The sequence below is a fragment of the Sphaerodactylus townsendi genome, linkage group LG08 (assembly GCF_021028975.2).
Source record: "Sphaerodactylus townsendi isolate TG3544 linkage group LG08, MPM_Stown_v2.3, whole genome shotgun sequence".
Classification (NCBI taxonomy): Eukaryota; Metazoa; Chordata; class Lepidosauria; order Squamata; family Sphaerodactylidae; genus Sphaerodactylus; species Sphaerodactylus townsendi.
The window spans coordinates 64,905,652-64,931,897 of record NC_059432.1 but is presented as its reverse complement, the minus strand read 5'-3'; the positions used below and the strand labels follow the sequence as shown (position 1 = coordinate 64,931,897).

At 46.3% G+C, this 26,246-nt stretch overlaps 1 protein-coding gene across 2 annotated transcripts; it reads left to right on the top strand.

Moving 5' to 3' along the window:
* Positions 1-1,643: 1,643 nt before the first annotated feature.
* Positions 1,644-25,770, top strand: MMS19 (MMS19 homolog, cytosolic iron-sulfur assembly component). Of its 2 annotated transcripts, none has more exons than XM_048506292.1 (31): positions 1,644-1,765; positions 7,878-7,926; positions 11,554-11,654; positions 12,856-12,941; positions 13,448-13,522; positions 13,758-13,827; positions 13,922-14,050; positions 14,675-14,736; positions 14,981-15,067; positions 15,855-15,929; positions 16,147-16,224; positions 16,757-16,895; positions 17,383-17,537; positions 17,743-17,821; positions 17,940-18,065; positions 18,661-18,742; positions 19,214-19,311; positions 19,644-19,775; positions 21,035-21,190; positions 21,871-21,970; positions 22,277-22,379; positions 22,483-22,560; positions 22,744-22,870; positions 23,029-23,129; positions 23,312-23,368; positions 23,451-23,637; positions 24,241-24,323; positions 24,686-24,850; positions 24,976-25,035; positions 25,222-25,322; positions 25,454-25,770. In XM_048506292.1, exons 1-31 carry the CDS (start codon positions 1,669-1,671, stop codon positions 25,479-25,481), a joined length of 3,066 nt encoding a protein of 1,021 aa, XP_048362249.1. In that variant the 5' UTR covers positions 1,644-1,668; the 3' UTR covers positions 25,482-25,770. The 2 variants fall into 2 exon arrangements, with proteins under 2 accessions (XP_048362249.1, XP_048362250.1); XM_048506293.1 differs by lacking the exon at positions 1,644-1,765 and adding an exon at positions 3,724-3,743.
* The last annotated feature ends 476 nt before the right edge of the window (positions 25,771-26,246 follow it).

The window sequence follows — 26,246 nt, the reverse complement described above, 5'->3', positions numbered from 1 at the left end:
ATTTTTGTTGCATCTGGACATTTGCAGTAGTAAGTGAGTTTGGAATCACAAAGAAATTGCCCTTTGGATAACATAAGTGAGAAACACATAATAATTTACAGGGGGCATTTTATTTTCCCTGGTATCTCCCTCTCCCACTATTTTCCTCATTGCTTCCCTGGCAGCCTCTGTAGCCTTTTCCTGCCTCATTCCTACCCACTTCCAAATTCAGAGACAATAAGCTTCTGAATACCAGTGCCAAGTGCAAATCAGGGGAAGGCCTTGTTCTCTCTACCCTGTTGTTGGCCCTCCAGAATAACTGGTCGACTGCTGTGTGAGACAGGATGCTGGACTTAAATTGACCATTGATCTGACCCAGCACAGCTCTTCTTGCATCCACCCCATCTTCAGGTTTTCCTCCTTGCTTCCTCTGCCAGCCTTTCTTCTTAGCAAAAAGTCTGAGTTATTTTAGCGAGTTTTAATCCTCCAATATATTTCCTTATCTTAAGTTGCAGATTTTTTCTGTATATTTCTGCAAACTTGGGGCTTTCTTTAGGTTTGTGGAGAAATTTCTACCCGGGTTTATTTTGTAGATTTTTTCACCCATGTTCTATGGTCTAGTTCAGAATTAACTAAATTATAAAGATGGTGTTTTTGAAAACTGAGCTAGTGAATAAATTATGTGTAGACAGACTAATTCAGTGTCTTTCGTACTTTTTGAACTGGGGACCTCTTCTAAATTTACACTACCCTCCCAGCCCCCACCACTTCACTGGCAGTCATCTCTTCATTAGGCAAACACACAGAATCTCTTAACAGCTGCATCTATGCAGCTCATGGCACAAGGATCCATACAAATCTGTGGACTGGGGCATTAACTTTACAACAGCATTAGTAAAGAATAGTGCCTCACTTTCCGTTAATCCATGCAGAGGAAGAGGCAGGGTGGGAAGCTCCTTCTGGCTCTTTGTGGCCTCCAAAGTTAGTTAGCACAACAAGTAGCAGTTGTTGAGGGTTGTAATACTAAATTAATGTTGCTAGAACAAAATATCTCTAGATTTACAGGCTGTGAGATAATCTTCCTACGTGGAACACAGTTTGAAGTGTCCTGCAGCTCCTCAGGTCATATTTTGGGAAATGCAGCCCTGTCCTAATTTATGCTTGTACTGCACCTGGGGCAAGGATTCCAGAGAGAGAAGAGGATCTGTTTCCTACCTTGGTCCTAGGTTTTCCCCAAACCAAAGCTCGGTTTGTCTGGCATTTTCAGCTTTATTTCTTATGATTTGAACGAGTAAATGAAAAGCCATTCAACTCTATAGCGCTAAATTAGTTTTTAGTAGTTTAAATTATCATAATTTATACGTATGAACAGCTATATTTCAAATACCAAACACATCACACACACATTCCCTGGGCATTTTGGAATCTGCTGAGATCATACTTCTTACACTTATCATGGCGGAAAGGGCGGGAATTTTTGTCATTTTCAGTAAACTGGACCCAGTGAAACCTCAATCCTCCTAATCGCATTTAAATGCCTGCCCTAACTTCTGATAGTCCACGCCTCTGTTTAGGAACTGTGTAGTAAATCCACGACCACCGCCCACCGCTACCTTTCTCCCTTCACACATGACGGAGGCGATGCGCACGCGCAGTCCGTTCTTCTCCCCCCCTCGCCGTTTTCAGGTTATGATGGCGGCTGGAGGGGCTGATGTTGATGCAGGCGCGCCTGGGTCCCAGCTGCCGCCTTGGGAGCGGGAAAGTGCGGCCCGAGAAGCGGCGGAAGGTATGGGCATGCAGAGGAAAGGGTAACTGGAGCAGGCGAAAGTAGAAGGGTTGGAGACGAGGCGGCATGTGCTCCTACAGCGCCCGGGAAATGTGCTGGGGCTTGCAGGGAAAGAGGTGGCGGCGTACAAGCTCGTCAGAACCCTGATGGAGGGCGAGAGATGGAAAAGCAAAAGGAAGGCGGAGTTGAAAGGTGGGGGAGGACTTTGGTTCTGGGACTGTATGGGGCGGAAGGCTGGCCCAGATTCGGAATGTGATACCAAGTCTATTGCTGGCACACTGCTACCTAAAGTAATGAAAGCATCGGAGCATGTACAGAGTGCCTTTCCCTGACCGTAGATTAACTGCACTATGCACTCACAGATGGGTTAACGTGTGGTTTAGCAGTGAGTGCAGGCGCGCTGGTTATGGAGTGAGATGTGATTCATAGCCTGAGCAATTAGGGCAAGTTCAGCTTTTCTTCCTCTTGGTGTTTTCGAAGACGATGAGCAAGAATGACATGTTGAGATGGGTATGAAGCTGCCGTTGTGTGCTGTACCTGCTAGCTAGAGATGAAAACTGAATATGTTGTGTTGCCCCAATGTCTGCTTCACCAGGATGTGCTCAGAAAAAAACTGACATACACAAAATCCATCCCCTTTAAATAAATTAATTCACCATTGCTTCTGGTCTGTACAGTTCATGAATGCTGTTTTGAATCTCACTTGCCTTTGACATTCAAACCACCCCCAAATAAAACCAACAAAAAAGGAAAATCTATCTCTTAAACACTATCTGAATAACAAGGTTAAAGAGTATTAAAGGTTACATGTGTGTTCATCAGAACTTTCCTTCATCTTATAAGCATGTATTTTCTCTATTCTTTGAAACACTGTCCCAGTTACTTCTTTAAGAGAGTATAGCATTATTGTCGGCTCAGATTAGTATTCGTGGTTATGGTGACCCCTGACAAATTCATCATGGTTTGACTGCAACTTTGTGGAGTGATGTTTTGTTGCGTCTAGCCATGCAGCACGGTGAGCTTTCGGCATGCTCCAGCAGCTACTCTATGCTTTCAGTTTTTGGGATCTTGCTAGGTCTTGTATTGCTAATGGATAGTCACAGCATTCAGTCACAACGTCAGGTGGGTTTTATCGTTCTCCAACACGGCATGAGTGTAGTGAAGGTCATCTTGCCATCTAGTCAAGTACTACCGGTAAGAGCAAACACTACATTATGTGCCAAATAGTCATTTGAATCCAATCTTGGCTTAAATGAGAATCAGCAGCAGTAACTGGCATTTGACTGGCTGATTAAACTATGAAAAATTGCCTTAATGAGCAGCTTCAATTGGAGTTGGAAATGGAGAGAACACGTCTTTTGATTCCATTCATTGGCTTCATAAATGTATCTGTTTAGAGAGGTTCTGGACTTGACCCAGTAGAAAAGCCCAGTTAGTGAAGATCAGCACTTGCAAGCATCATTTGAAATTTCTTTAGTGGCAACCCATTTCTAAGACTCCCAGTGCACCACTATGGTTTCACTAGTCTGTATCATGTGTCTCTACTGTAGAGGGGAAATATGTGACAAGAACAACAAGGGTCAACAGAATCCATAGAAACCACACTATCTGTCACCATTCACACAACTCTGCCAGAGGTAAACTGAGACAGCCAACTGATGCACTCTGTCTGTTAGGCATCTTGCTGTGTTGCAGGAGCTAGACTAGAGCAAGTGAACTGGCAGTTCCATAGCAGGGGAGATGTTGGTTGGGTGGTAGCCTTGGCAGATGGTTGGGAATGTAGTATGAATGAATCCTGGCCTCTTGCCCTTTTGGATGGCTGCTTGCAAAGACTCCAAAAACATGCAAGAATGGTAATGGGTAATATTCCAGGCAGAACACCATTCTGTCATCGAAGATGCCATACCGGTGTCATGCCTTTGCAAGTAGGAGACACGGAGTACAACTACTGCTGTGATCTACAAACCAAGGAGAAAAGGTAGGGTTTTTTTTAATACTCTGATTTTTCTCCACCTTTGAAGAGTCTCAAAGTGGCTTGTAATCACTTCCCCTCCTTCAAACAGACAGACCCAAACAGAAACCTTGTGAAGTTAGGTTGGGCTGAGAGTTCTGAGGGAAATGTGACAAGCCCAAGTTCACCCAGCAGGCTTCATATGGAGGAGTGGGGAAATAAATCCAGTTCACCAGATTAGAGTCCACTGATCTTAACCATTACACCACCCAAGGTGCATCTCGGCTTGCAGAATCACAGCCCCAGCAGACAGAACAGACATGATTCCATTGCAAATGTGTAAAGGTTGGCTGAATGGTTCCACTGTGTCCCACTATATGGGGATTTTCAAGGTAGAGGAGGAAGCTGTCAACCTTTGGAGCCCACTTGCTCTTTGTTGGTACTTGCCTCTGGGGTTGTCAACAGGCCTGTTAGCAGCATATTTTACAAGTTCTCTCTTTGGCTGTTTGCACTGTACACACTGCTAGCAGCTATCCAGGAAAGGAGGATTGGTTGGGCAATATACAGAATAGGTCCAGGGGAACAGGAGAGTTTTAGTTGCTATAATTTAGGGCAGCCTGCCCTTCCTTGCTTAACTGAGTGAGTTGCATTGTCCTTGCATCACCACTAGGAAATGTGGAGGCTTCCATTGAATGTTTGTGTCCGAAGATGGAACACCATTGTTAGACATATTCTACATCAATGCTGGCTGTTGTACTCAGTATTTCCTTTTTGTCAAAGTGCCCTTCCTATCACCAAAACCCTCCTGTGGATATTCTAGGTATGCTTGCCATGATCCTGTAACCCCACGCCACATGCCCTAACATTTGAGCTATGGGAATTTTGGCTGGAGTTTATTTAGTTAATTGAAAGTCTGTGATTGACGACAGACTTAGTTGGTATCCTGATATTTGAAGGTGGAGGAGGACTTGAAAGTGAGGTGGGAGAAGGATAGTAGCATTTTCATTAGCCTTGGTCTCTGTTAGATGTTTTAAAGAAGGGGCATTGTTTTCAGTGCCATGATTTTATGCTGGCATTAGGGATGCTGTTGGGACTGGAAAAGCTTAGGAAGTTGATTCACTTTGCCCCTGAAAAGCCCCTGATACCACTCCATTCTACACTGACATGCTGAAATTATCCCAGCCTGACACTGGCACGGAGTGATGCCAGTGGATCTCTGACATACACTTCTGGAGGGCTTTGTTTCTGTTCTAAGTGGGGCATAGGCAGGAAAGGATGGGATGTGATTTGAATGCTTTTCTCTGTCTTGCCTTTTCCCCTTCAATAAATTAGAGTACTATTTTGGTTTGAAATACTATGTGGATCCACATACAAAAAATTGTAGAGAAGAAACAAAAGGAACAGTACAAACAGGTATTTACTTTTCCTGTCTACTTAGGGCTGGTTCCCAGTGCCCCCTTCCCCAACCTCCACCCACCACCAGTCCCCTTCTCGTACTCCTTCCCTTGTCTGCTCACAAGTCCTCTCACTGCCCATGCTCATAGCTACCTGCAGCCTCTTCCCCAGTGGCACTGGGCAGTTCAAGAAGCAGGGAGCATGGGTGGTGGATCACCAGCAAGAGAGTATGTGGGGGGCCATTGACAGCAGTGGTCCCTGACAGTTATCCCACCTTATGGTATTCTGATACTGGCCCTGTTTGATCCATGCATCGTTTCTGCTCTTTCAACATGCAAGCATTATTTTTTTGCCTTCTCCTCAGGCCCCTTCTGTTGCCCAGTGTTTCTGTCCAGGGGCAACCTGCTTTGCTAATTGACTGAGGAATATTCTGATCCCAGTTGTATTCCTCTGAACTATTTAGCAGGCTGTGCCCCTGAACAGAAGAAAAGAAGGAGGTACTGTAGCAAGGGATGTGATGGAGTGCTGTCGATACGTCTCTTCTGCCTTTCCTTTTAAATAGAAGCTCTCCAAAGAAAGTACCTTTAAGTACAGAAAATGTGTTCTTTTACAACCAGGAGTGCCATGTTTCCAAGAGACGTGCTAAGAAAACATATCTTGCAGATCTTGTGCTTTTGAGAGCAAGGCAGTGATAAGAATGAGTTAGAAGTGGTTTGTTCAGGATGGTCCTCTTGTTCCTTAACACCTGGTTGTGTCAGGATGACGGTAGCTGTTGAGATTCTGTACTGTGCCTGTGCGTCTGCCACTCCTCTGCCTGTTTATATCGCAAGTTGTCCTTTCAGGTGGCAAGCTGCTTCCCACTTTCTCTCAGTTTCCTTCCTTTTCCCTTCATAGTTTCCCCACTTCGAATGAGGTAGATAACGGTAATTTCTCAGCAAAGATTAGATTTTTATGGCATGCTTCTATTGCAGCGGGTATGTTTGTTCCCTTCAATTTTGGGGTTTTCCCCCCAATTTCAATAATTGTAATTTTGCTCTACTTAAAATATGGCTTTGCAAATCCATATTACAGTGATTAAACTCACTTTTGGCATCGATACTTAATTTGACAATATTTTAAAAAGCGACTTCTATAAATTATGCTCAGGTGAAAAGTAAATAAATGGATGTGAATAGCATGCTTTGGGCGATTGGAAGGCCATAAGTTTACCACTATAAATGGAAAGTAGATCATTATGAAAATGTTGTCATGTAAGGAGGAGAGACATTGCTTGCCTTGGGTTTCCTGGATATCCCATTTTTTTCAAAAGGATATAAAAAAGTGCAAACCAATCTGAAATGCATTTTTGCCTGCCTGCATGGGTTGTGTTTCAGAGGTGACGTAAGTAATGATCTGGCTAGCCACTTTCCTCTGTGTGCTGACTTCAGGGAAGCAGCTAGGTGGAAATTTGGTGTGACCTGCATATTGTAGCTGCTTCTACGCCCTAGGAAATAAAGCAGTTGTAGCTTTTGTACTTCTGTGATCAATAAGGCGCATTCAAGAAGTTGTCAGTTCTTAGCTGTTTGAATGCCTGATTAGACCATGGCACACAGGTAAAATGATCTAGTATTTTTGGAGACCCGGCAGAAAAATTAGTTAGAAGTCCTCAAGTCCCTGCATAGCTTACTCTTGTTATTAGACTCGCCTTAGAAATAGCCATGAATTGCTTCCTCCATCCCTTTCACTGTAAGTACTATCCCACTTGTCTGTCTTCTCCCTTCATAGCCAAGGAAATCAGCTGGGAGAGTCCTATATCACTGTTTCCAGCCTTAAAGGGCACGAAGAAGAGTTGGATTTAAATCCCCCCTTTCTCTCCTGTAAGGAGACACAAAGAGGCTTACAAACTCCTTTCCCTTCCCCCCTCACAACAAACACCTTGTGAGGTAGGTGGGTCTGAGAGAGCTCTGAAGAGTTGTGACTAGCCCAAGGTCACCAGCTGGCATGGAGTGCACAAGCTAATCTAGATAAGCCTCCACAGCTCAAATGGCTGAGCTGGGAATCAAACCCAGTTCTCCAGGTTAGAGTGCACCTGCTCTTAACCACTATACCATGCTGGTTCTCACAGGAAGAGAGAGCATGTTCAACAGCTATTATTATTGCTGCAGCACTTATTTTCGGTGGTTGGAAGAAATGCCCAAGTGTATTCAGTGATACCTGAGCACATGAACCTCCCTTTTTCTGAGTCATACCTAATGGTCTGTCCAGGTCAATGTTGTTTACTCTGATTGGCTCTCCAAGGTTTCACAGAAACATCTTTCATATCAGCTACTCTCAGATCCTTCAACTGGAGATGCCAGGGATTGAACCTGGAGTTCTCCCCATGCAAAGCAGGTGCTCTTCCACTGAGCCATAGCCCTACCTCAGACAAGAAAGGACTGCAGTACTGTTTCTTGCCAGAGGCAGCTAATGATTAGCGGGGAAACAAGACAGTTTTTCCCTCTTGAAGTTGCCTTGAGATAAATGCATCTCACCTCATGATCACATAAAGCTTCCTTCTGCAGAGTCAGATTATTTGTTCTATGTAGCCAGTATTTTCTGGTCTAAGAGCAACTCCCCAAGGTCTGAGGTGAAAATTGGACTGAGTTGTACAAGCAGAAGGATGGTAAATTGCGTTGAACTTTAAGCTACGTGTATTCCCATCTCTAAAAGATGTTTTAAGAACTGCTGCCAACTCTAGTGCAGTAAGCTACAGTGCAAAATTTAATCTTGCATCTTCCTTTTTTTTAGGGGTGAAAGCTGGGACCTGCACCATATTGGAGCTTGTGGAAACCTTGGGGTGAGTGGAACTTTGTGTGCGATCCCAGCCAGTTCTAGGAAGGGTACATGTGTCATTGTTCCAAGAAAGGAGTCCTTGCTTTGCTGTAGAGTTCAGTGTAAATAAAATGTTATAGAAGTGGGAATGTGTTCATTCCCTGTGGCTCTGGGCTTGTTGATGAAAGTATCATTTGATTGCTCGGGTGCTAATATGAATTTCAGACATTCTGTTACTTGCTCTCTAGAATTTTCCAGTATATCCTTAATATTCTGGAAGATGAAAGTGCCTCTTTGGCCCACACCAGGATATCCTTGATGAAGAACATTTTTGCACTAGCTCTTTCCTTGAAGAGAAACTCAAGGATTATTTGCAGGGACACGCTGTTGGCTGTTATGTGGTAGAGCCAAGTATCTGGACACCTGAAAGTTCTGAGCCTAGAAGCCCCTAGTTCAAATGTTGCCTTCAGGTACCAACTCACTGCCTTTTTTTGTCAGAAGTAAGCAAACCGCCTCTGGGGCTGTCTGTCTGTTTTACCATAGCAAGGAATTAAGCACTAATGACAAATTAGGAGACTGAAGCAAGAATATTGTAATGGTGAATCATATATCTCAGAAAAGGAGGAAAAATTGTTGTAGCAATAGGAAGCATTCAACATGATTCGTAGTATTCGCAGCTGGAAGAGAGATTACCCCCCCGCTCCCCATCATGTAACGATGCATCTTATTTTAAAAAAACTTTTTTCTAATACATTGGTCAGCTATAGGTCAATGAAGAGGCAGAGGAGTAGCTGGAGCTGCCAGGGAAGCAACTTCTTTCTCAACCTTCTTTCCTGCCTCCAACAGGAGGACTGTTATCACTGGAAACATAGGCTGCTTCTTTGCCTCCTTCCATAAGAATGAAGAATAAACTGAAACCAGCAGAAACAGTGCAAAAGAAAAATATTTCTCTGTGCTGGGCAGCACCATCCAAGAGGTCAGGCAGCCAGCTGCAGCGTCACCCTGCCACTCCCAAAGAGGCTTCCCAACAGCGTGGGGAGGCTTCAGAAGTGTAAAAGCTCCCTTGCCACCAAGAAGCTCCTATTGGGCTTAGTAGACTTGCGCCACCCAAAAGGGTGGTATAAGTCTCAAGTTCTGGCTGCTGGTGTAACACAGCAAATAGCCAGGAAGGAGTAGACTAATGTCGGCCCCTTCCCTGGCGCGCCCCGCTATGCCCATGGTGGCAGAGGCACTGAGCATCCGGCACAGCATCCCAGCACCAGGGAGGGCTGCAGTGGCTGCACACTGGCAGATCTACCCCTCCACTGGGGCAAGTGCCGTGGGGAGGGCAAATCTGCCAGCCCAGCCATACGCTGTTCCCAAGGGCAAATTTAGGAGCCTCCCCACCCCCCCAGATGAGGCTCCTAAACTTTAACAGAAACTCTTTCTCCTTTCAAGAGAGCTTATGCATTATGAATCTCTGGTAGACACTGCTTATGAGATTTCCCCTTAGGTTTGGGGGTTCTATATAACCAAATGTTTACTGGGTGGAAGTCATGTTATACCAGGGATCTTCTGGAAATATATTTCTTTGAAGTAAACTTCTTCAAGACTTATCCCAGGAGTGCTGAAATATGTTTTTAATTGTTAAAGGTTTTTGTGTATTGCAGGCCGTTTCCGCACGGCATCCATTTGCCCCCACGCCGCCAAGAGTTCTGGTGGCGTGGGGGCGGAAGCCCGTTCGCATGCAAGCATGCGAACGGGCCAAGCAGAGGCCGACAGACGGCAGGCGGCTCCGCACGGAGCCGCCTCTTCTCCCTTCTGCGCCCCACTCACGATGTCCTCGTTGTCGCCTGCTGGGCGTCGAAGCCCCGCCCACGCTGCCCTCCGACCCCTGGAGGTCGGAGGACAGTGTGGCTGGGCTCGACGCCAGCAGGCGACACGACACAAGGACATCGTGAGTGGGGCGCAAGACATCTTCCCGGTGGCGCGGTTCGCACCGCGCCGCCGGGAAGACGCTTCCTCCCCAACAACAACCCTTTAAAGGGTTGTTGTTTAGGGCGGCCTGAGGCCGCCCTGGGGGGAGGGAAGCGGAGTCAGGTCGCCGCTGCTGTGTTGCAGCAGCGGCGCCTGTGCGAACGGCAGCCTGGGGGCGGCGTTTTTAGCGCCCCCAGGCCGTCGTTAATGGGCCGTGCGGAAACGGCCGCAGAAAAGTATTCTGATTCTGCACAAAAGTGGCAAAAAAGCAAAACTAAACTTGAGGTAATTTTGAAAAAAAAATGCTTCAAATAGATGTTTAGTTTTGAAGGGGTTTGTTTTGCTTAAATTACAGAGACTGTTCTGCACATAACCTCCCCCCATTTGGCATTCAGAGGGGTAGTTTTGAAGGACTTTTTAAATTCTGTTATGTGTCTATGGAAAGGCAACAACTGGAAATTAATTGTATTGTTGAAGGCTTTCACGGCCGGAATCACTGGGGTGCCATGTTCTAGTAGCATTTTCTCCTGACGTTTCGCCTGCATCTGTGGCTATTTATTTACATTTTTAGAATATATTTATAAAAGCAGTAAATATTTTTCATGTATGATAACCATGACCAGGTTTCAGAAAATTTGTTTTCTTGTTGGAAGACGAGTGGAATCCAAATCATAACAGACTTCAAAAATTTGGAGCAAAATTGAGGGGATCCTTACATCTCTACTGATGTTCCCCCAGCCCAGTGTACAAGGCTAAGAGGAATCACAAAAACAAAAGGGATGAATGAAATGCCTGAGTATGAGCATTGTATTGTATGCCCTTGGTAGAGCTAGTTATATGGCTGATGCCACAGTTCAATTTGTTAAACTTTATGAGTGAAGGAGAAAGCGACTGCTCTCCAGCCAAGCTTTTTTGGAGAGAGGGATGTTGAGAATTTGCATTAGACTGTGTGGAACAAAACACACAGTTTCTGTTCTGCTGACTCTCTGCGAGATGCCCGCTTCTGGTCTTCCCCACCCTCTCTTATTTGGCACATGAGCAGGCAGCACCTGGGGAGTAGCTAGTGAGATCATGCCTTTTTATTTATCTGGAAAGCAGTCCCATTGACCTTTGTGGGCTCACTTCTGAATAAACATGCACAGAATGAAGCTTTTTGGGAAAGCAATCCTAAGCCGATCTAGTCAGAACTGTACTTGTGTCTATTCAATCAGGCTGAGCCCTAGTAAAGTGTTCTGATAGGATTATACTGCAGGTGACATTGAAGCAGTCATTCTCTCTTAGCCTAAGCTACTTCGTAGAGTTGTTGTGATGATGAAAGACAGAAGGGAGAAAATGGATAAAAATGTTCCAGACAGAATCACCGTGACGAAGGAGAGCCCCTGTGGGCTCCCCACTGTGCAACTACACCAGGCCTCGTGACTGGAAGCGAACAGAGTTTCCCCAGGGAGAGGCTGCTGGGAGAGAAAAAGAGGGAAAGTTGAAGATTGGGACACATAAAGGTAGTTTGACTGGGTGGTGGGAAGGAATGATGTAGGAAAAGAGGAGATACCATCACGGCTTTTAGAGAAGGGAAAGAGAAAGTAGCAGGCGAGAAGAAATGAAATACCCCCCATGAGTCCTTATGGGTCCCCTGCTCATTTTTTATTTTTCATATCTAGTCCATGAAATCTTTCATTATGGTTTGTCTCCAACACAGATCTCTGCTTGAGAATGCAGACCCTCGAATGCGTGCACGCGGCCTTCAGGTGCTCTCTGAAGTCTTGCTACAGTGCTACTCCCTACTTCAGGAAAAAGAAGGTGGGGGCATATGTGATGTTTTTACACTGAACTTGTTCCTCATTGAGTGCTTTCAAGACTCAGCACTCAAAGACTCAATCACCCAAAGATGGTGATTGGCATCTGGGGGCATTAGCCAGGAACAAGGCAGCCACTGGCATATCCTAGGTAGCCCACATGACCAACAGAGATGTGGCCGAGTCCACTTTGTAAAGTTCATCAACTATAGGTTAATTTAGCATAGGTTTGTATTGTCGTTGGCAGCTCAGGTCTGTTGGGAAAAATCTCATTGGAAAGTTCTGTTAATTTACATGGGTGACAAAAAGCAGCTCTCTTTGGGGGGTGGGAGGTGGGAAAGAGGTTTAAGAAGAATCTTTAAAGGAGTCATGGTAAGCTAGTTTAGTGACAGTTTTGACATTTTAAAAATTACTTTGTTTACTTTACCCTGCCTTTCTTCCTTATGGGAATTCAAAGTGTCCAACTCAAAGTTTTAAGAACATATATTATTATCTTCCATTTTGTCCTCAGAACAACCCTATGAAGTAGGTTAGGCCGAGAGTGTGACTCATCTAAACTCACTCAGCAATTTTTCCTTGACAGTGTGGCTGTTTGAATCTGGGTTTCCCAGATCCTAGTCTGACGTTCTAACCAGTACACCATGCTGGCTCTGATGTGATATTGCACAGGGTCTGGGACAACATAGAAAGGGAAGGCATGACTGAATGGTATGACTAGCCTATCCCACTGCAGTTTTTGTCCTGGTTTCCTATACATATACGTGAGGCTAGCCTCAGTCATAAAAGTTGCTCTCCTTGTTGGTGCCCATCAGTGAGTGCTTGCCTAGAGGTTCCCCACTATATTACATCTCCCAGCTCTATGCCAACACAAACTGTTAAGTCTTACTGACTGGTAATCAGAGGTGCCCTGATTGGACTCAGTAATGTTCTATGTGACGGGCGGATTTTTCAAAAGTTTGTGATTTTGCTTTCCAAAATGTCCCATTTTAGTCTTTCTTTGGTCATGGTGCCACCTGTCAGAGTTTTCTGTCTTATAGGTGAGCCAAGGAGGAAGAATATAGCTGGACAGCTCATAGTGATCCAGTATTGTCCACTATTCCTGCAGATTCTGGGTGTGGTGGAGATGTCTACTTAACTCCATGCAAATTCCCATTTCTTGACGGTCACTTCCCACTATTATATCTCATGATGCTTGTCTGTTCCAGTGACCCACCTGGTCTTGTTCTTCGAGAACCGGCTGAAAGATCATCATACTGTCATTCCCTCTGTGCTGCAGGGCCTCAAAGCTCTAGTAAGAATTTGTTCTTGTTGCCACACTTAATAGAGTGAAATAAATGTATAACAACTTGGGAGGTTACCATGTCCATTCGTCACCATAGTTGGGGTGCCGCGTTTTCTGCAATAGTAGAAAAACTCAAGAAACTGTTTGATTAATTGAAGGACAGCAGATCAGCTGGTCTACCTGATTTAGATATGATCCATAAGAGAGATAATCGGAGAGTCTAATTCTGGTAACATAAAGGTGGTGAGAGTTGGTGAGATTGTGATCTCTTCTGACTCTCCCTGACACACGGGCTCAGCCTTCATAGTGCTTGTTTCCTTTTTCATGTGTGGCACATTGTCATACTGCTGATTAAACAACTGATTCATTTGGCTTGTGGTTATGGCATTGGGTGGTGAATTCAGTCCTTGTAGCTTTCAAGGTTGCATTCAGGGATTCTTGGCACTGCTTCAAATGGCCATTCCTTTATATAAGTGGCCCTTGAATTTTTACTGTTGTTTCTTGCATTTTTCTAGAGTATGTGTGCAGCATTGGCTCCAGGCCTGGCAGTGTCTGTTCTCAAAGCCATCTTCCAGGAGGTTCATGTCCAGGTGAGTTTGGGGGCTCTGTTGGTCTGTTGTTTGCCCATCTGTGCATATAGAAATTTGAACTAATTTTTATCTTGATCTTTTTTGTGCCAAATGGGTGCTTACACAATGTATAAAAATATGAATGAAATTATAAAATACAAGCAACACAAAAAATACCTTTATATAAATCTCTAAAGCGTGAAAAAAGTGTGCCTGTGTTAACAACCTATTTATCATTTGTGTGTTTATCTTCTAGTCTCTGCTTCAGTTAGATCGCCATACAGTCTACAGCATCATTACGAATTTCATGAGTGACCGAGAGACAGGTGAGGTGGACAACTGTGGAAAGGGGTTGAGTTGGAATCAGAGCTTCATTTTGAATACCTTGAGATTTTCTGTATCTGCTGCTTCCTCCCACAGAACTGAAGAGCCTGGGTGCTGATTTCACCTTCGGCTTCATCCAGGTGATGGATGGGGAGAAGGACCCTCGCAACCTGTTAGTGGCCTTTCAGATTGTGCGAGACATCATTATAAAAGGCTATGCACTTGGTAGGTTGCTTACGAGGCTAGCTGAATAAGGGAGAGCTCTGAGTGACCAGTGGCCAATTGCTTAGGCTTCTTGCTTGTGGAGTATAAGATTTTTGGGAGGGTGGGGGAGAAGAAGCGTTTGGATTTATATCCCACCTTTCTCTCCTGTAGGAGACTCAAAGGGGCTTACAATCTCCTTGCCCTTCCCCCCTCACAACAAACATCCTGTGAGGTGGGTGGGGCTGAGAGAGCTCCGAAAAGCTGTGACTAGCCCAAGGTCACCCAGCTGGCGTGTGTGGGAGTGCACAGGCTAATCTGAATTCCCCAGATAAGCCTCCACAGCTCAGGCAGTAGAGCGGGGATTCAAACCCGGTTCTTCCAGATTAGTATGCACCTTCTCTTAACCACTATGCCACTGCTGCTCCTTGAGCAGATCTTGAGTGTGAAAACCTGTGGAGACATCTGGCACAAGAACTGCTTTCAAGTCCCCAAACCAATTCCTCTCACCCATATCATGGCCTGTCATAAGAGTAGTGCCAAATGGGCTGCAGATGAACAGGCCAGGTCATTCTCTGGTTTAGTTTGAATTTGTAGCATATAGCCTCTGTTCATCCTGAGGATTCACACTGGTCTTCTGCCTTTCAGGGCCCTTTGTAGAGGAGCTGTTTGAGGTGACATCCTGCTACTTCCCTATCGACTTTATTCCCGTGAGTGAGTTTGGTTGGTGCTGTCACATGTCTTTGAGTTTGGTTTGTGCTGTCACATGTCTTTGAGTTTGGTTGGTGCTGTCACTTGTCTTTGCTAGTCATCCCTCCCTGCTGGGCTATAACTGTTGCAGCAGAATGATTGGTGGTGCGTGGGATTGAGGGTATCGGCGGGAAATTTTGCAAAAATATCATGTTACAGGGTGGCTTTTATGAGCACAGTTTTCAGTTTCTGATTCTGTTTCAGCCTCCAAACGATCCTCATGGAATCCAGAGAGAAGACTTGATTGCCAGCCTGCGGGCAGTGCTAACCTCCACCCCTGCTTTTGCTGAGGTAGAACAGTTACGTAGGATTGATGAGATTCTTCACATCTGTCCCATTGCCTTATGGGATTGCTCTAGTAATCTTTCTGCTGTGCTGACCTTTAGCTTGTCCTTTAGCTGTGCTGACTTCTTTGCAGCTAGGGAGTATAGAGGTAGTATGGTGTAATGGTAAGATTACACCCTGAAAATCCCCACTCCACCATGAAGCTCACTGGGTAACCATGGGCCAGTCACTCTCACTCAGCCTACTACAAAAGGCTGTTGGGAAAACCATTAATTCTGAGATTCTTGGAGAAAGCATGGAATAAAATGTGTAGGTTGTTATGTTCATAATTTGGTTTCTGTGGACTGTGTTCAACATTTGTCAAAAAGAGGTCCAGGTTTTTATAATAACTTGGATATTTTTATAAACTGTTAATGTATTAACAGCTAGCAATAGGTGTATTGCAGAGCTATTTCCCTTTTGTTGACTGGAGTCAGCTCTCTTGAAAATGCACCTATCAAACCTTACAACTTTTTGGGCAGAGGGTACAACTAATGTTTTTTAAACCACTTTTTAAAGCCATTTGATATTCTTTAAACATTCCATAAACTGCATGAAAGTGTTTTGTGAGGGTCGGTACATGTCTCCCCCACACCTCCCCACCGTGAATTACAGTGAAATCTGAGAGTTATGACAATACCTCTTACTGTAGGTTGCATATGGTGTCTGTCTTAGGGTGGGGCAAGTGTCTGGTCTTCTGGGATATATTTTACCCCAGAGTACACTGAAATTTCCATCTCCTCCCCCATCCTAGTTTCTGCTTCCACTTCTCATTGAGAAAATGGATTCTGATGTACAAAGTGCCAAGATGGACTCCCTACAGACACTGGTAAGAGCAGTACTGAAACATAACAAGCTCTATTACTGGGGTCAGGGATTAGGTTATCTTGCTTCTGCAACTTTTCTTAGCCAAGCATCCAGGTTTTGCCTTCCCTTGTTTCAGTGTCTGCTTAGCCTTCTTGGTAATTCAAAGTCTGCAGTCTGTGCCAGCCACTGTAGCTCTTCACTGGCTGTTGACCCCCTTCCCGTCTAACTTTTTCTTACAGAATGCTGCCTGCATAATCTATGGGCAGAAAGAGCTGAAGGATTTTCTCCCAAGCCTCTGGTCATCCTTGCGCAGAGAGGTGAGAGAAATGAATTTGTATGGGAGGTGAGGTGGGCTTTGTTTCCTGGGAAAATATATGTAGCCTTTGGTTGTAATGGATTTTCCGGACTGTAAGGCCATGGTCTGGTAGATCTTGTTCCTAACGTTTCGCCTGCATCTGTGGCTGGCATCTTCAGAGGTATACCACAGAGAGAAGTCTGTTACACTGTGATACACCTTGAAAGATGCCAGCCACAGATGCAGGCGAAATGTTAGGAACAAGATCTACCAGACCACGGCCACACAGCCCAGAAAATCCACCATAACCAGTTGAATCCGTCCGAGAAAGCCTTCGACAATGCATATGTAGCCTTTGTTCCCCCTCTTTGTCTAGAAATGTACTCAAAGGGCCACTTTGACCTGTTTGCGGAATACAGGTTGTTTCCTGAGGACTTCCTGGAATGCTGATTGCATTCTGGAGTCCCATTCTTGTCTAGTTTATAAACAGGGCAAACTCTTGCATGGAGAGTTGATTCTCCTTCCTTCCTTCCCTTCCCTCCCATTCGGACCAGGTGTTCCAGACAGCAAGTGAGAGGATTGAAACAGAGGGTCTCTCCACTTTGCGTTCTCTGTCAACATGCCTGTCGCGCTCAGTGCTCAGCTCAGATGATGAGGACCTTCTGGATTCCTTCCTTGGAGGCATTTTGAAGGGTAACTCCACAGGAGCAGTGTACCTTTCAACAAGAGATGGTGTGACATAGTGGTTACGGGTTTGGACTAGGATGTGGGAGACCAGGTTTGAATTCTTGCTTTGCCATGAAAGCATGCTGGGTGACATTGGACCATGAAAACATGCTGGGTGACATTGGAGCGGTGGTAGGACAGAAGCAGCATATAAATACTTAATACTGACTGGGCAGCCACTTGAAGAAGAGACTCCATTCACACAATTCTATTGGGAGGAAATTACACCCTTTTAGGAGAAGAAGGCATCTGCTGTCCAGCTTTAGAGAAAGGGGTGGAAACTGTTCCTACTGTTAACTTGGGGAAGTAGGAACAGAGAATAAATTCTCTGCTCAGCCTTAAAATTCTGAAGATGAGCAACATCCTGTTGGAGAAAAGTTGCTTTTTGGTGGGATTTTAATGGGGATTTTGGGGCTTCTGTTATCTCACTCATATGCAGTCTTGCCTGCTTCAGATTGCAGGCACCACCTGTGTGAGCCAGACATGAAGTTGGTGTGGCCGAGTGCAAAGCTCCTGCAGGCAGCTGCAGGGGGTTCCTTGCGGGCTTATTACCAGATCACAAGCAATGTGTTTCCATTACTGGTGGAGCAGTATAACAAGCATTTGCAAGTAAGTGCTGGAGTGGAGGATCATGGTGATGGAACTGGCAGCCCCAGTTGCAGGTTAGGGAAAGTTTGGTTGTGGGTTATTCTACATCTGCCCTTGGAGTTTGCTTTGGCTTGTGGCCGACATAGGACAGTAGCCTTGAATCATGCCTCTTCTTCCATGTTCTTGACCCCCCTAATTCAGCCTGTGTCTTTTTGATCTCTTGTAGAGTAGTCAGCGTAGGACAATCTTGGAGGTGCTCCTTGGTTTCTTGGAGCTGCGGCAGAAGTGGGGTCCTGAGGAAGAAGGTGCGAGCTGGCTTCCTGTTAACATCTGCACTGTTGATTTGTAATTTATACCATAACATTAGTTCCCAAGGCTCTGAAGCAAAATAACACTAGCTGCTTCTCTCTCCTTCTCTTCCAGACAAGAGTCCCCTGCTTTGCTCCAAAGATGCTCTGTGCTCCATGGTGTTCTCAGCACTTGTTGAGCCCAACGTGCAACTACAGTTGGTTGGGATCCGAGCGTTGACCTTCTTAGGATTACTGCAAGGTATGTGACTCTAATCTGGAGAACCGGGTTTGATTCCCTGCTCTGCCACTTGAGCTGTGGAGGCTTATCTGGTGAACTAGATTAGCTTGTGCACTCCAACACATGCCAGCTGGGTGACCTTGGGCTAGTCACAGTTCTTTGGAGCTCTCTCAGCCCCTCCCACCTCACAGGGTGTTTGTTGTGAGTGGGGAAGGGAAGGGAGCTTGTAAGCCCCTTTGAGTCTCCTTACAGGAGTGACAGGGGGGATATAAATCCAAACTCTTCTTCTCCTCCTTCTCTCTGTATGGGTTGAGTGATGCCCCCAGGAAACATTATGTTTTGCTAGAAGATTTCTCTTCTGGTGTGTTTCTGGATTTCTCATGTGTGCAGATCCCTGTAGTGTGCAGTCTGGCATGGTCTGCCACATGTATATAGCTAGGTGATTGGATTTCAGACAGTTGGTTTTTTTTTCCAGTTTATTTCATGCTAGCTGGACTTTAGGAGCACTAGACAGATTATAGGAAGTGGTCTACAATACAGCAAGTCAGAAAAAGCAGTGCTGTGTTCCCTTCCCTGTGCAAGGGAAGAAATGTAGATGCAATTTTTCCTGTTGCAGGGCTCCTGGATTTCCCAGATGTGGATAGACTTGTGGACAGCCTGGCTCGATTCATTCTCCATGAGGAAGATTCCCAGACCAGGTGAAATGCAGGGGCAAAGTTGGGCCCAGTGCTGTGGTCGGGAAGGGCGGGGGGGATGGCAGGTGTTTGAGCTTTTCAGAATTGTCTTGGAATTGATTCATTCCTAACAGCTGATGCTGTACTGTTCTGTCATTTTTAAAGTTAAAATGATAAAATGAATTAGTTACACTGGAAAGAGGTAGCACATTTGGCTTCTGTGTGTGTTGCTTAGTTAGCCCTTTCTCTTCACCACTCTAATTTCAGACCACTTTGGTTGCCATATATTATGTTTTGCCATGGTAAAACATATCATGTAAGACCTATGCTTTAGTTTCTTTCCTGTGATAGGGAAGCCCAATAAATTGTGTTTTTTAGCTTTTATATTTTGATCTCGTTTGAAAGAGTTGCTTTCTTTCCTTCTGGCAATGAGCGTTTGGCACAAGCTCTTTCTTTCAAGCTCTTCCATTTTTGTCTTCCTCTTCATCCATATAGCTTGGCTGCCATGGAGGCTGCAGGCACCCTGACTCCCTTCTATCCCGAGGCCGTCAGCAGATGCTTGGTTCGGAAGCTCTCGGAGGGTCTGCAGTCAGGTATAGCGGGCTTGTTAGTGGGTTTGGCAGAGGAAGTCAGGGTTCCTCCACTGCATTACCTCACTAAGTGTGTGTGAATAAATGGTTGGTGCCTATTGTAGTGACTACAGGTGCTAACTGCATGAGGACATTCACTTGCATCTCTGTACGATTTGTCTGATTGTGGTTTGAAGCATACAAAAATAAATCTAAGGGACAGACTCTGTTTGGGACTTATGGCTGGCATTCCTCACATCTATGCGGTGGATGGGATTGTGGTAGCACTTTGCTGGTCTGTTCTTTCAGACAAATGCTTTGCTTGGCTGCTGTGTTCCATGTGCTGCCTGTTTCAGAATCGCAGGAGGACAGCACTGAATTCCAGCAGGACCGTTGCCTGCAGGCCTTGGCAGCAGTCTCCACCCACCCAAGTATAACGAAGGAGACGGTTCCTGTTCTTCTCCAGCATCTCCAGGAGGTGGAGAAAGGTAATACAAGAATTGTATGGGACAATTTGTGAGCAACCCTGATCTTTGTTTTCTAATAGCGAAGGGTAATAGGGATGGAATGGCTTAGAACTGTGTCAGAGAGATTTGCATGTTTAGTACCTTTCTGAGGGCAGAGACCTGGACTCCTAACCTGTAGGTCCCTTCCAGCCCCATAACTTTCTAATTTCTAAACAGCCTGAGAAAGATTGGCAAAATTCGTTACTGCAGAGTGTGAGATGGCAAGGCTTTCCCAGTGCTAGCCTGCCTCCTTTTGGTGCTGCAATGTCTTTGAAGTTCTTAAATGGCCATGGAGATTGTCTATCAGATTTGAACCTTCAGATTTGAAGGAACTGGTGATCATTACCTAGCGTGCCTCTTCATACCGTCATTTGTTATACCTTGTTCAAGATTAAGATGACAGGAGAGCTATGAATTCATGTGCCGTCTCTTGGACCATTGTTGTTCTAGAGTGCTCCATGTGGGCCCTGCTGCCTACCTAGTTCTGTCCCCAAGGCACTAGAGTCTAGACCCAAGCAGAGCATTCTAGAATAAAGACGATCCAGGAAATGGCGGATGAATTCACAAATCTCCTGACATCTTTATCCTGAATAGGGTGTCGTTTAGGGTGGGCATTTTTAATGTGCCCTGGCCTGGGTGGCCCAGGCTAGTCAGATCTTGGAAGGTAATCAGGGTTGGCCGTGGTTAGTACTTGAATGGGAGACCACCAAGGAAGTCTTTGGCTTGTGACATAGAGGCTGGCAATGGCAACCCACCTCTATTCATCTCTTACTTTTAACCCTCTGTGGGGCCACCATAATTCAACTGTGACTTGATGGCCCTTCACACACATGCTCACATTTTATTTATTTATTTATTTATTGTATTTGTATACCGCCCTCCCCGAAGGCTCAGGGCGGTTTCCAACAAAATAAAAATTTAAAACATCATATATATAAGTTAATTAAAATACATAAAATACATAAAATATTAAACTAGAGATGGCTTCAGCTATTCTATTCCCCCTTTTATGAACCCACGGGAGGCCAGATGTTTGCTTTTTATCACGGTTGATATCCCGGCTGGCCAAACGCCTGGCGGAACAGGTCCGTTTTACAGGCCCTGCGGAAACTTTGTAAATCCCGCAGGGCCCTGATCTCACCTGGAAGCCTGTTCCACCAGGTAGGGGCCAGAGCCGTAAAAGCCCTGGCCCTTGTAGAGGCCAGCCGGATCGCCTTTTAATGCGTTCTTTTAATTTGCAGGCAGCATGCAGGGAGGGATCCACTCTGTGGTGTCTGTGTGCCGGAGTCTGAAGCAGATGGCATTGCAGTGCCAGCAAAATACTCAGAATTATTGGGACTTGCATCAGGCTGTAGTGCCTTGCTTGATGGGCTTAGCCGTGCAGGCTGCATTGCAAGGTAAGGCCAATGGATGAGCAGAGACCCGCTAAGGGAAACTGGGGGTGAGTCTGTTGTTAATTTATCGTTGCAGACTCTCACTCTGTTCATGGGAGACCCCAGTCCCCCAGGCAGCAGCATTTGGAGGGGGCGGGGGAGTGAGGACATCCTGGTATATTAACAGATTTGCCTTTTGTTACATTCTCTGAATCAGGCTATGCTTACAGCCTAAATCGTGTGTGTGTGAGGGCATCGTGTTCAGAGCCCAAAATGCAAATGAGGAACCTAACATTACCTAAATCCATTCTTCCCAGCATCCCATGTTGGCTCTTTTACTTCACTGCTGCCCTACAGAGAAGGGCTTTACACACTTGGGGTCACTTTCCATGGCCCAGTCTCTCTGCTGTCATTTGAGCTCAGGGGGAGGGGTTGCAGCCCAGCGGTAGCACATCTGCATGGCCTATAGGAGGATCTGGGTCCAGTCCCTGAAATCTCCAGCTGAAAGACTCAGGTAGCAGGTGATGTGGAAGACCTCTACTCGAGGCCCTGCCACCAGTCAGAGTAAGAACTGACCATGATCGACACATGAACTGATTTGGCCTCACGAGGCTTTTATGCAGTCAACAGGTCACCTCTTAAGGAAAATGACGAGTTTCCAAGTGCCTCCCCCTCCTGACTCATCTGTTTTTGGCTGCTTTCAGAAAATACCCACACCATGCTAAGCAAAGTGCTGCTGAAGGAGGAAGCCTTATCCGCCATGGCACGGGTCATCAGTGCTGCTTGTATGTACTTAAGTCCAGAGTGAGTATTGGCTTCCGTAAAGGGCTCTTCCTGTATCCCTCTTAGTGTGTGTGACTGACTCCCTGTCCCAGTTTCTCTGCTTTTCAGGGCAGGATCAGGCACTACCCTGGCCAGCTTGATGTGTGTTACCAGGGTTTAGGATGGGTGCAAGCAGTCTCTCTCTCTCTCTCTCTCTCTCTCTCTCTCTCTCTCTCTCTCCTCTCTCTCTCTCCTCTCTCTCTCTCTCTTTCTCCTCTCTCTCTGTGTTTCCTGGGTCCTTGTACTGTGCTCTTGAGGCAATATCCCTCCTGTTTTTCTCCATGCCAGGCTGGCTGCCCAGAGTGTCTCCAAAGTGGTACCTCTCTTCCTAGACGGAGAGCTCTCCTTCCTGCCTGGAAACAGCTTTCCTGGCACTTTCCAGCCCTTTCAGGTGAGGTGGATAACTGGAGGCCCCAATTCTGTTGTGCAGGGGAGATTGAGGATGCTTCTTTAGGGCGGTCTCAGCAGGGAAAATAATGGTGTTTCCTCCACAGGGTGGGCAGTGCCAAGTTGAGACCCAGAAAAAACTTGTTGCTCTGCTCATGGCATTCGTGTGCTCCTTACCAAGAAACGTAAGTGCTGGGCATTGAGGAAGGGGGTGCTGTGTGTCTTGAGGGAAGCTGGAGGTCTTCTGCATTGTGCCTGAAACCTAGACCGGCAGTGCTGGGAGCCAGCGGGTAATGTAATTATCCACTACCTGGCTTGTAGGACTGCCATTAATCTCACCTTCCCCCTAAGCACTGGTTTCCCTGCAGGTGCCAGTTCCTCAGCAGGACCGATTACTACGGGAACTGCTTGCCTTAAGCTGCTCCTCTGACTGTCCTTTCGCTGCCACAGCCGCCGCCAAATGTTTTGCAGGCTTGGTTAACAAGCACCCAGCAGGTAACCATTGGGTGAGACAGCATATGTCCTAATGATGGGTGGGAGGTAAGGCACAGCAGTGATGGAGGGGAAACTCCAAAGCGGTGCTGCTGGCCTTCCTGGTTTGTACTGGAGCACACAGGGACACCCATCAATCCCTTTTCCTCTGCCCTTCTTAGGGCCTCAGTTAGATGAGCTGTTGGGAGCAGCCATGGCCAAGTTGGAGCAAGGCCTGAATGACGGTCCCTGCAGAAGCCAGGCTCTCACTCTGCTGCTGTGGGTAAGTCTCCACTATTCAGCAACATTCTCTCTGCTGCTGGGACAGAACCAGGGGTGGGATTCAGCCGGTTCACACCACTTCAGCAGAACCGGTTGTTAAAATGGTGCTTGTAAACAACCAGTTGTTAAATTATTTGAATCCCACCACCGGACAGAACTGAACGAACTTCTCTCTTTCTGCAGGTGAGCAAAGCTCTGTTGTTGCGCTATCACCCACTGACCACCCACCTGACCGACAAGGTGAGCTGAGGGGATGGAAATCCAATCAGTCTGCTCCCATGCTCTCAGCTCACCTGATGAGCCCTGTCCTCCTTCCCTACAGCTGCTCGTGCTCTTGGGGGATCCAGTCCTTGGTCCAGCAGTGGGCGATGGGTTTGCCCTGCTCATGGCTGACTCTCCAGATGTGCTGGGCAAGAGTTGCCATGCCGATGTGCGCCTCATGTTCCGCCAGCGCTTTTTCACAGAGTGTGTGCCACAACTGGTGCAAGGGTTCCACACAGCTGCCCCAGGTGAGGACCTCCCCCAGTGTCTTTCCTTATCAAATCAGAGAGAATGCTGTTGGTGCTAAACATTCAGAATGTTCTGACATGGTCAGAACACTAACCTTGTCCCTGCAGAGTTTATGAGCATCTAGCATGATATTCCAGACCTGCTTTTTCTTGACTTTATTTCTATCCTAGTTTTCTCCCCATGGTGACCAAAAGCTGCTTAGAGCAGGGGTGTCCAACTCTGGCACTTCAGATGTTCATGGACTACAATTCCCATGCAGGGGCTGATGGGAATCGTAGTCTATGAGCATCTGAAGCGCTAGAGTTGGACACCCTGACTTAGAGTATAGGGAAATTCAGTATAGATAAACAGGAGAACGGGGAAAGAGGCATCAAAGAACAAAGCAGGGTTTCTCTTCTCTTCCTCTACTGGTAGATCTTCCTTGCCCTTTCATCTCGTGCCCCAAGGCACATAAAAGATCTTAATACCTGTGATATTCAGCTGAATCAAAAAGCACACCGGCGAGTTCCAAGTGTGCCCAGGCTCCATTTCAAACCCCTCTTGGCAAGGTCTCCCATGCACTTGCAGGAGTTAAGTCTCATCTGTCTGTCTGTCCTTCCTAGGTGTGAAAGCAAATTACTTGAAAGGCCTTTCTCATATACTCAACCACCTGCCCAAGCCAGTGCTGGTGACAGAGCTGCCTACAGTAAGTGGGGCTAATGTGGAGTGGGGAGGTGGGCTTTGACTGTGATGAGTTCTGTAGCTGTGTGGGTGTCCCATCTTTTCTTTACTGAGACCTACAGCTGAGAGTACAGGAAAATATCCCCACCAGCATGTTACCAAGTTTGGTTCTGTCATAGAAATGGGGCATGGACTAGAAACAGCATTAGAAATGAAATTATCTCTATGTAGCACAGAGCAAAATGCAATGGAGTAAAGGTGTAAGGAAAAAAACCTAGATCTGATCTTTATCTTTTTTTGTGGGATGCATGAGCAAGTCTGTAGCTACGGTTCATTCATGAGCTACATGTTTGAGACCATGTCATTTTACTTTTCTTATCGCCACAGTTGCTCCCACTGTTGCTGGAAGCCTTGTCATGTCCTGATTGTGTGGTCCAGCTCTCCACATTGCACTGTCTGCAGCCACTGTTGCTCGATGCACCCCTGGTTGTGAGTCTGCATGTTGACACACTTGTGGGAAAATTTCTTGGCCTGACAGACAGCCCAGCCATGGTGAGTCCTGGGTGACTGCTCCCTATTGTGTAGCCACACAGTTTCCCATTCCACCTTAAGGGGTGGGGGGGGTGGGGGTTACAGGAGTTTGGAAGGGTAACCAACAGCTATTTTTTGTGTTGCAGGCCATTCGTATTGCTGCACTTCAATGCCTCCTTGCACTCGCTTCTTTACCCACCCCAGTGGTAAGTGATCAGGGCTGCCTATAGGCGGTAACACAATGGTTCCTCTCCTTGGGTGGTGCATTCTTCTGTGGGTAGGGCTTGTGCTACCTGAATCTGCTTCTGTCTTGTTGTCTTCACTTGGCGGACACCGAGTTGGCGACAGATGTTGTAAGATCTTAATTCATACATCTTTCAATTCATGACCAGGTGATCCCCTACAAGCCACGCGTGATCCGAGCACTGGCTAAACCTTTGGATGACAAGAAGCGGCTAGTACGGAAAGAAGCGGTGACAGCACGAGGAGAATGGTGAGAGCAGCATTATGATGCATGTGCAGGAATTCTGTGGGAACAGAGAGGTTTGAAGTCATGATGTAGAGTGCTCCCCGCCCCGCATCCCCACTGCTGACTAATCACAGTGATGTATTCTTTCTCTTCAGGTTTCTTCTCGGGACCCCTGGCAGGTGAAGGCTCGCACTGCCAGCACTGACTGACAATCTTGCCTGCGCCCAATTCCCCTGTTAAACCATTGGCTTCAATGTCAATTGGGGGGGAGCTTCCTCGGCAAAGCAGCGAAACAGGAGGAGGACTGTCCTTTTTGCAACCTGGCAGAGTCTGAATTGCTACATCTCTGCCCAGTAGACTGGAGCAGCTAGCCACAGTTCCTGCTGCAGGGCAGTAGTATGTGGAGGCACCAAGAATCAACAGGGCACACTGCGCGTGGGGCCAGGAGAATAAATATACCTTTTGCTAACAATGTTGGTGGAGAAAGTGCCTCTTGTAGGGGAAGGGAGGTGGAAGAGGGGCCTCTTCTTTGTCGTGCTGCACTCTTGACATAATCTCCCCACAAGTGTACTAGCTGAAGCAAAATTGTTTTTTCCCCTTTACGTGATGCTAGAACATAACAAACCCATTCCCCACCAGCTTTCAAGCCAAATTCTACTAACTCACCTAAGATTGTGTGTGTGGGGTGGGGGGGTGGGGTTAACCCAATTAGGTTACCTTTACAATGCTCTTGTGTGTTTCTTCCCTGGGAAATACTGGCTGATAGTCCTTTGAAACAGCTTCAAGATTGAAAATATAGTGTTTTTAAGTGGCGAGTGGCAAGAGCTGAGCTTGGATATTTCTGGATCTTGCTGTTACTTTGGTCATCTTCAGTTATATTGGCTGTAGAACATGTAAACAGGGTAAAGAGAGCCTGGGCCAGTGTTTCCTTCTTGCTGCAGGCTCAGT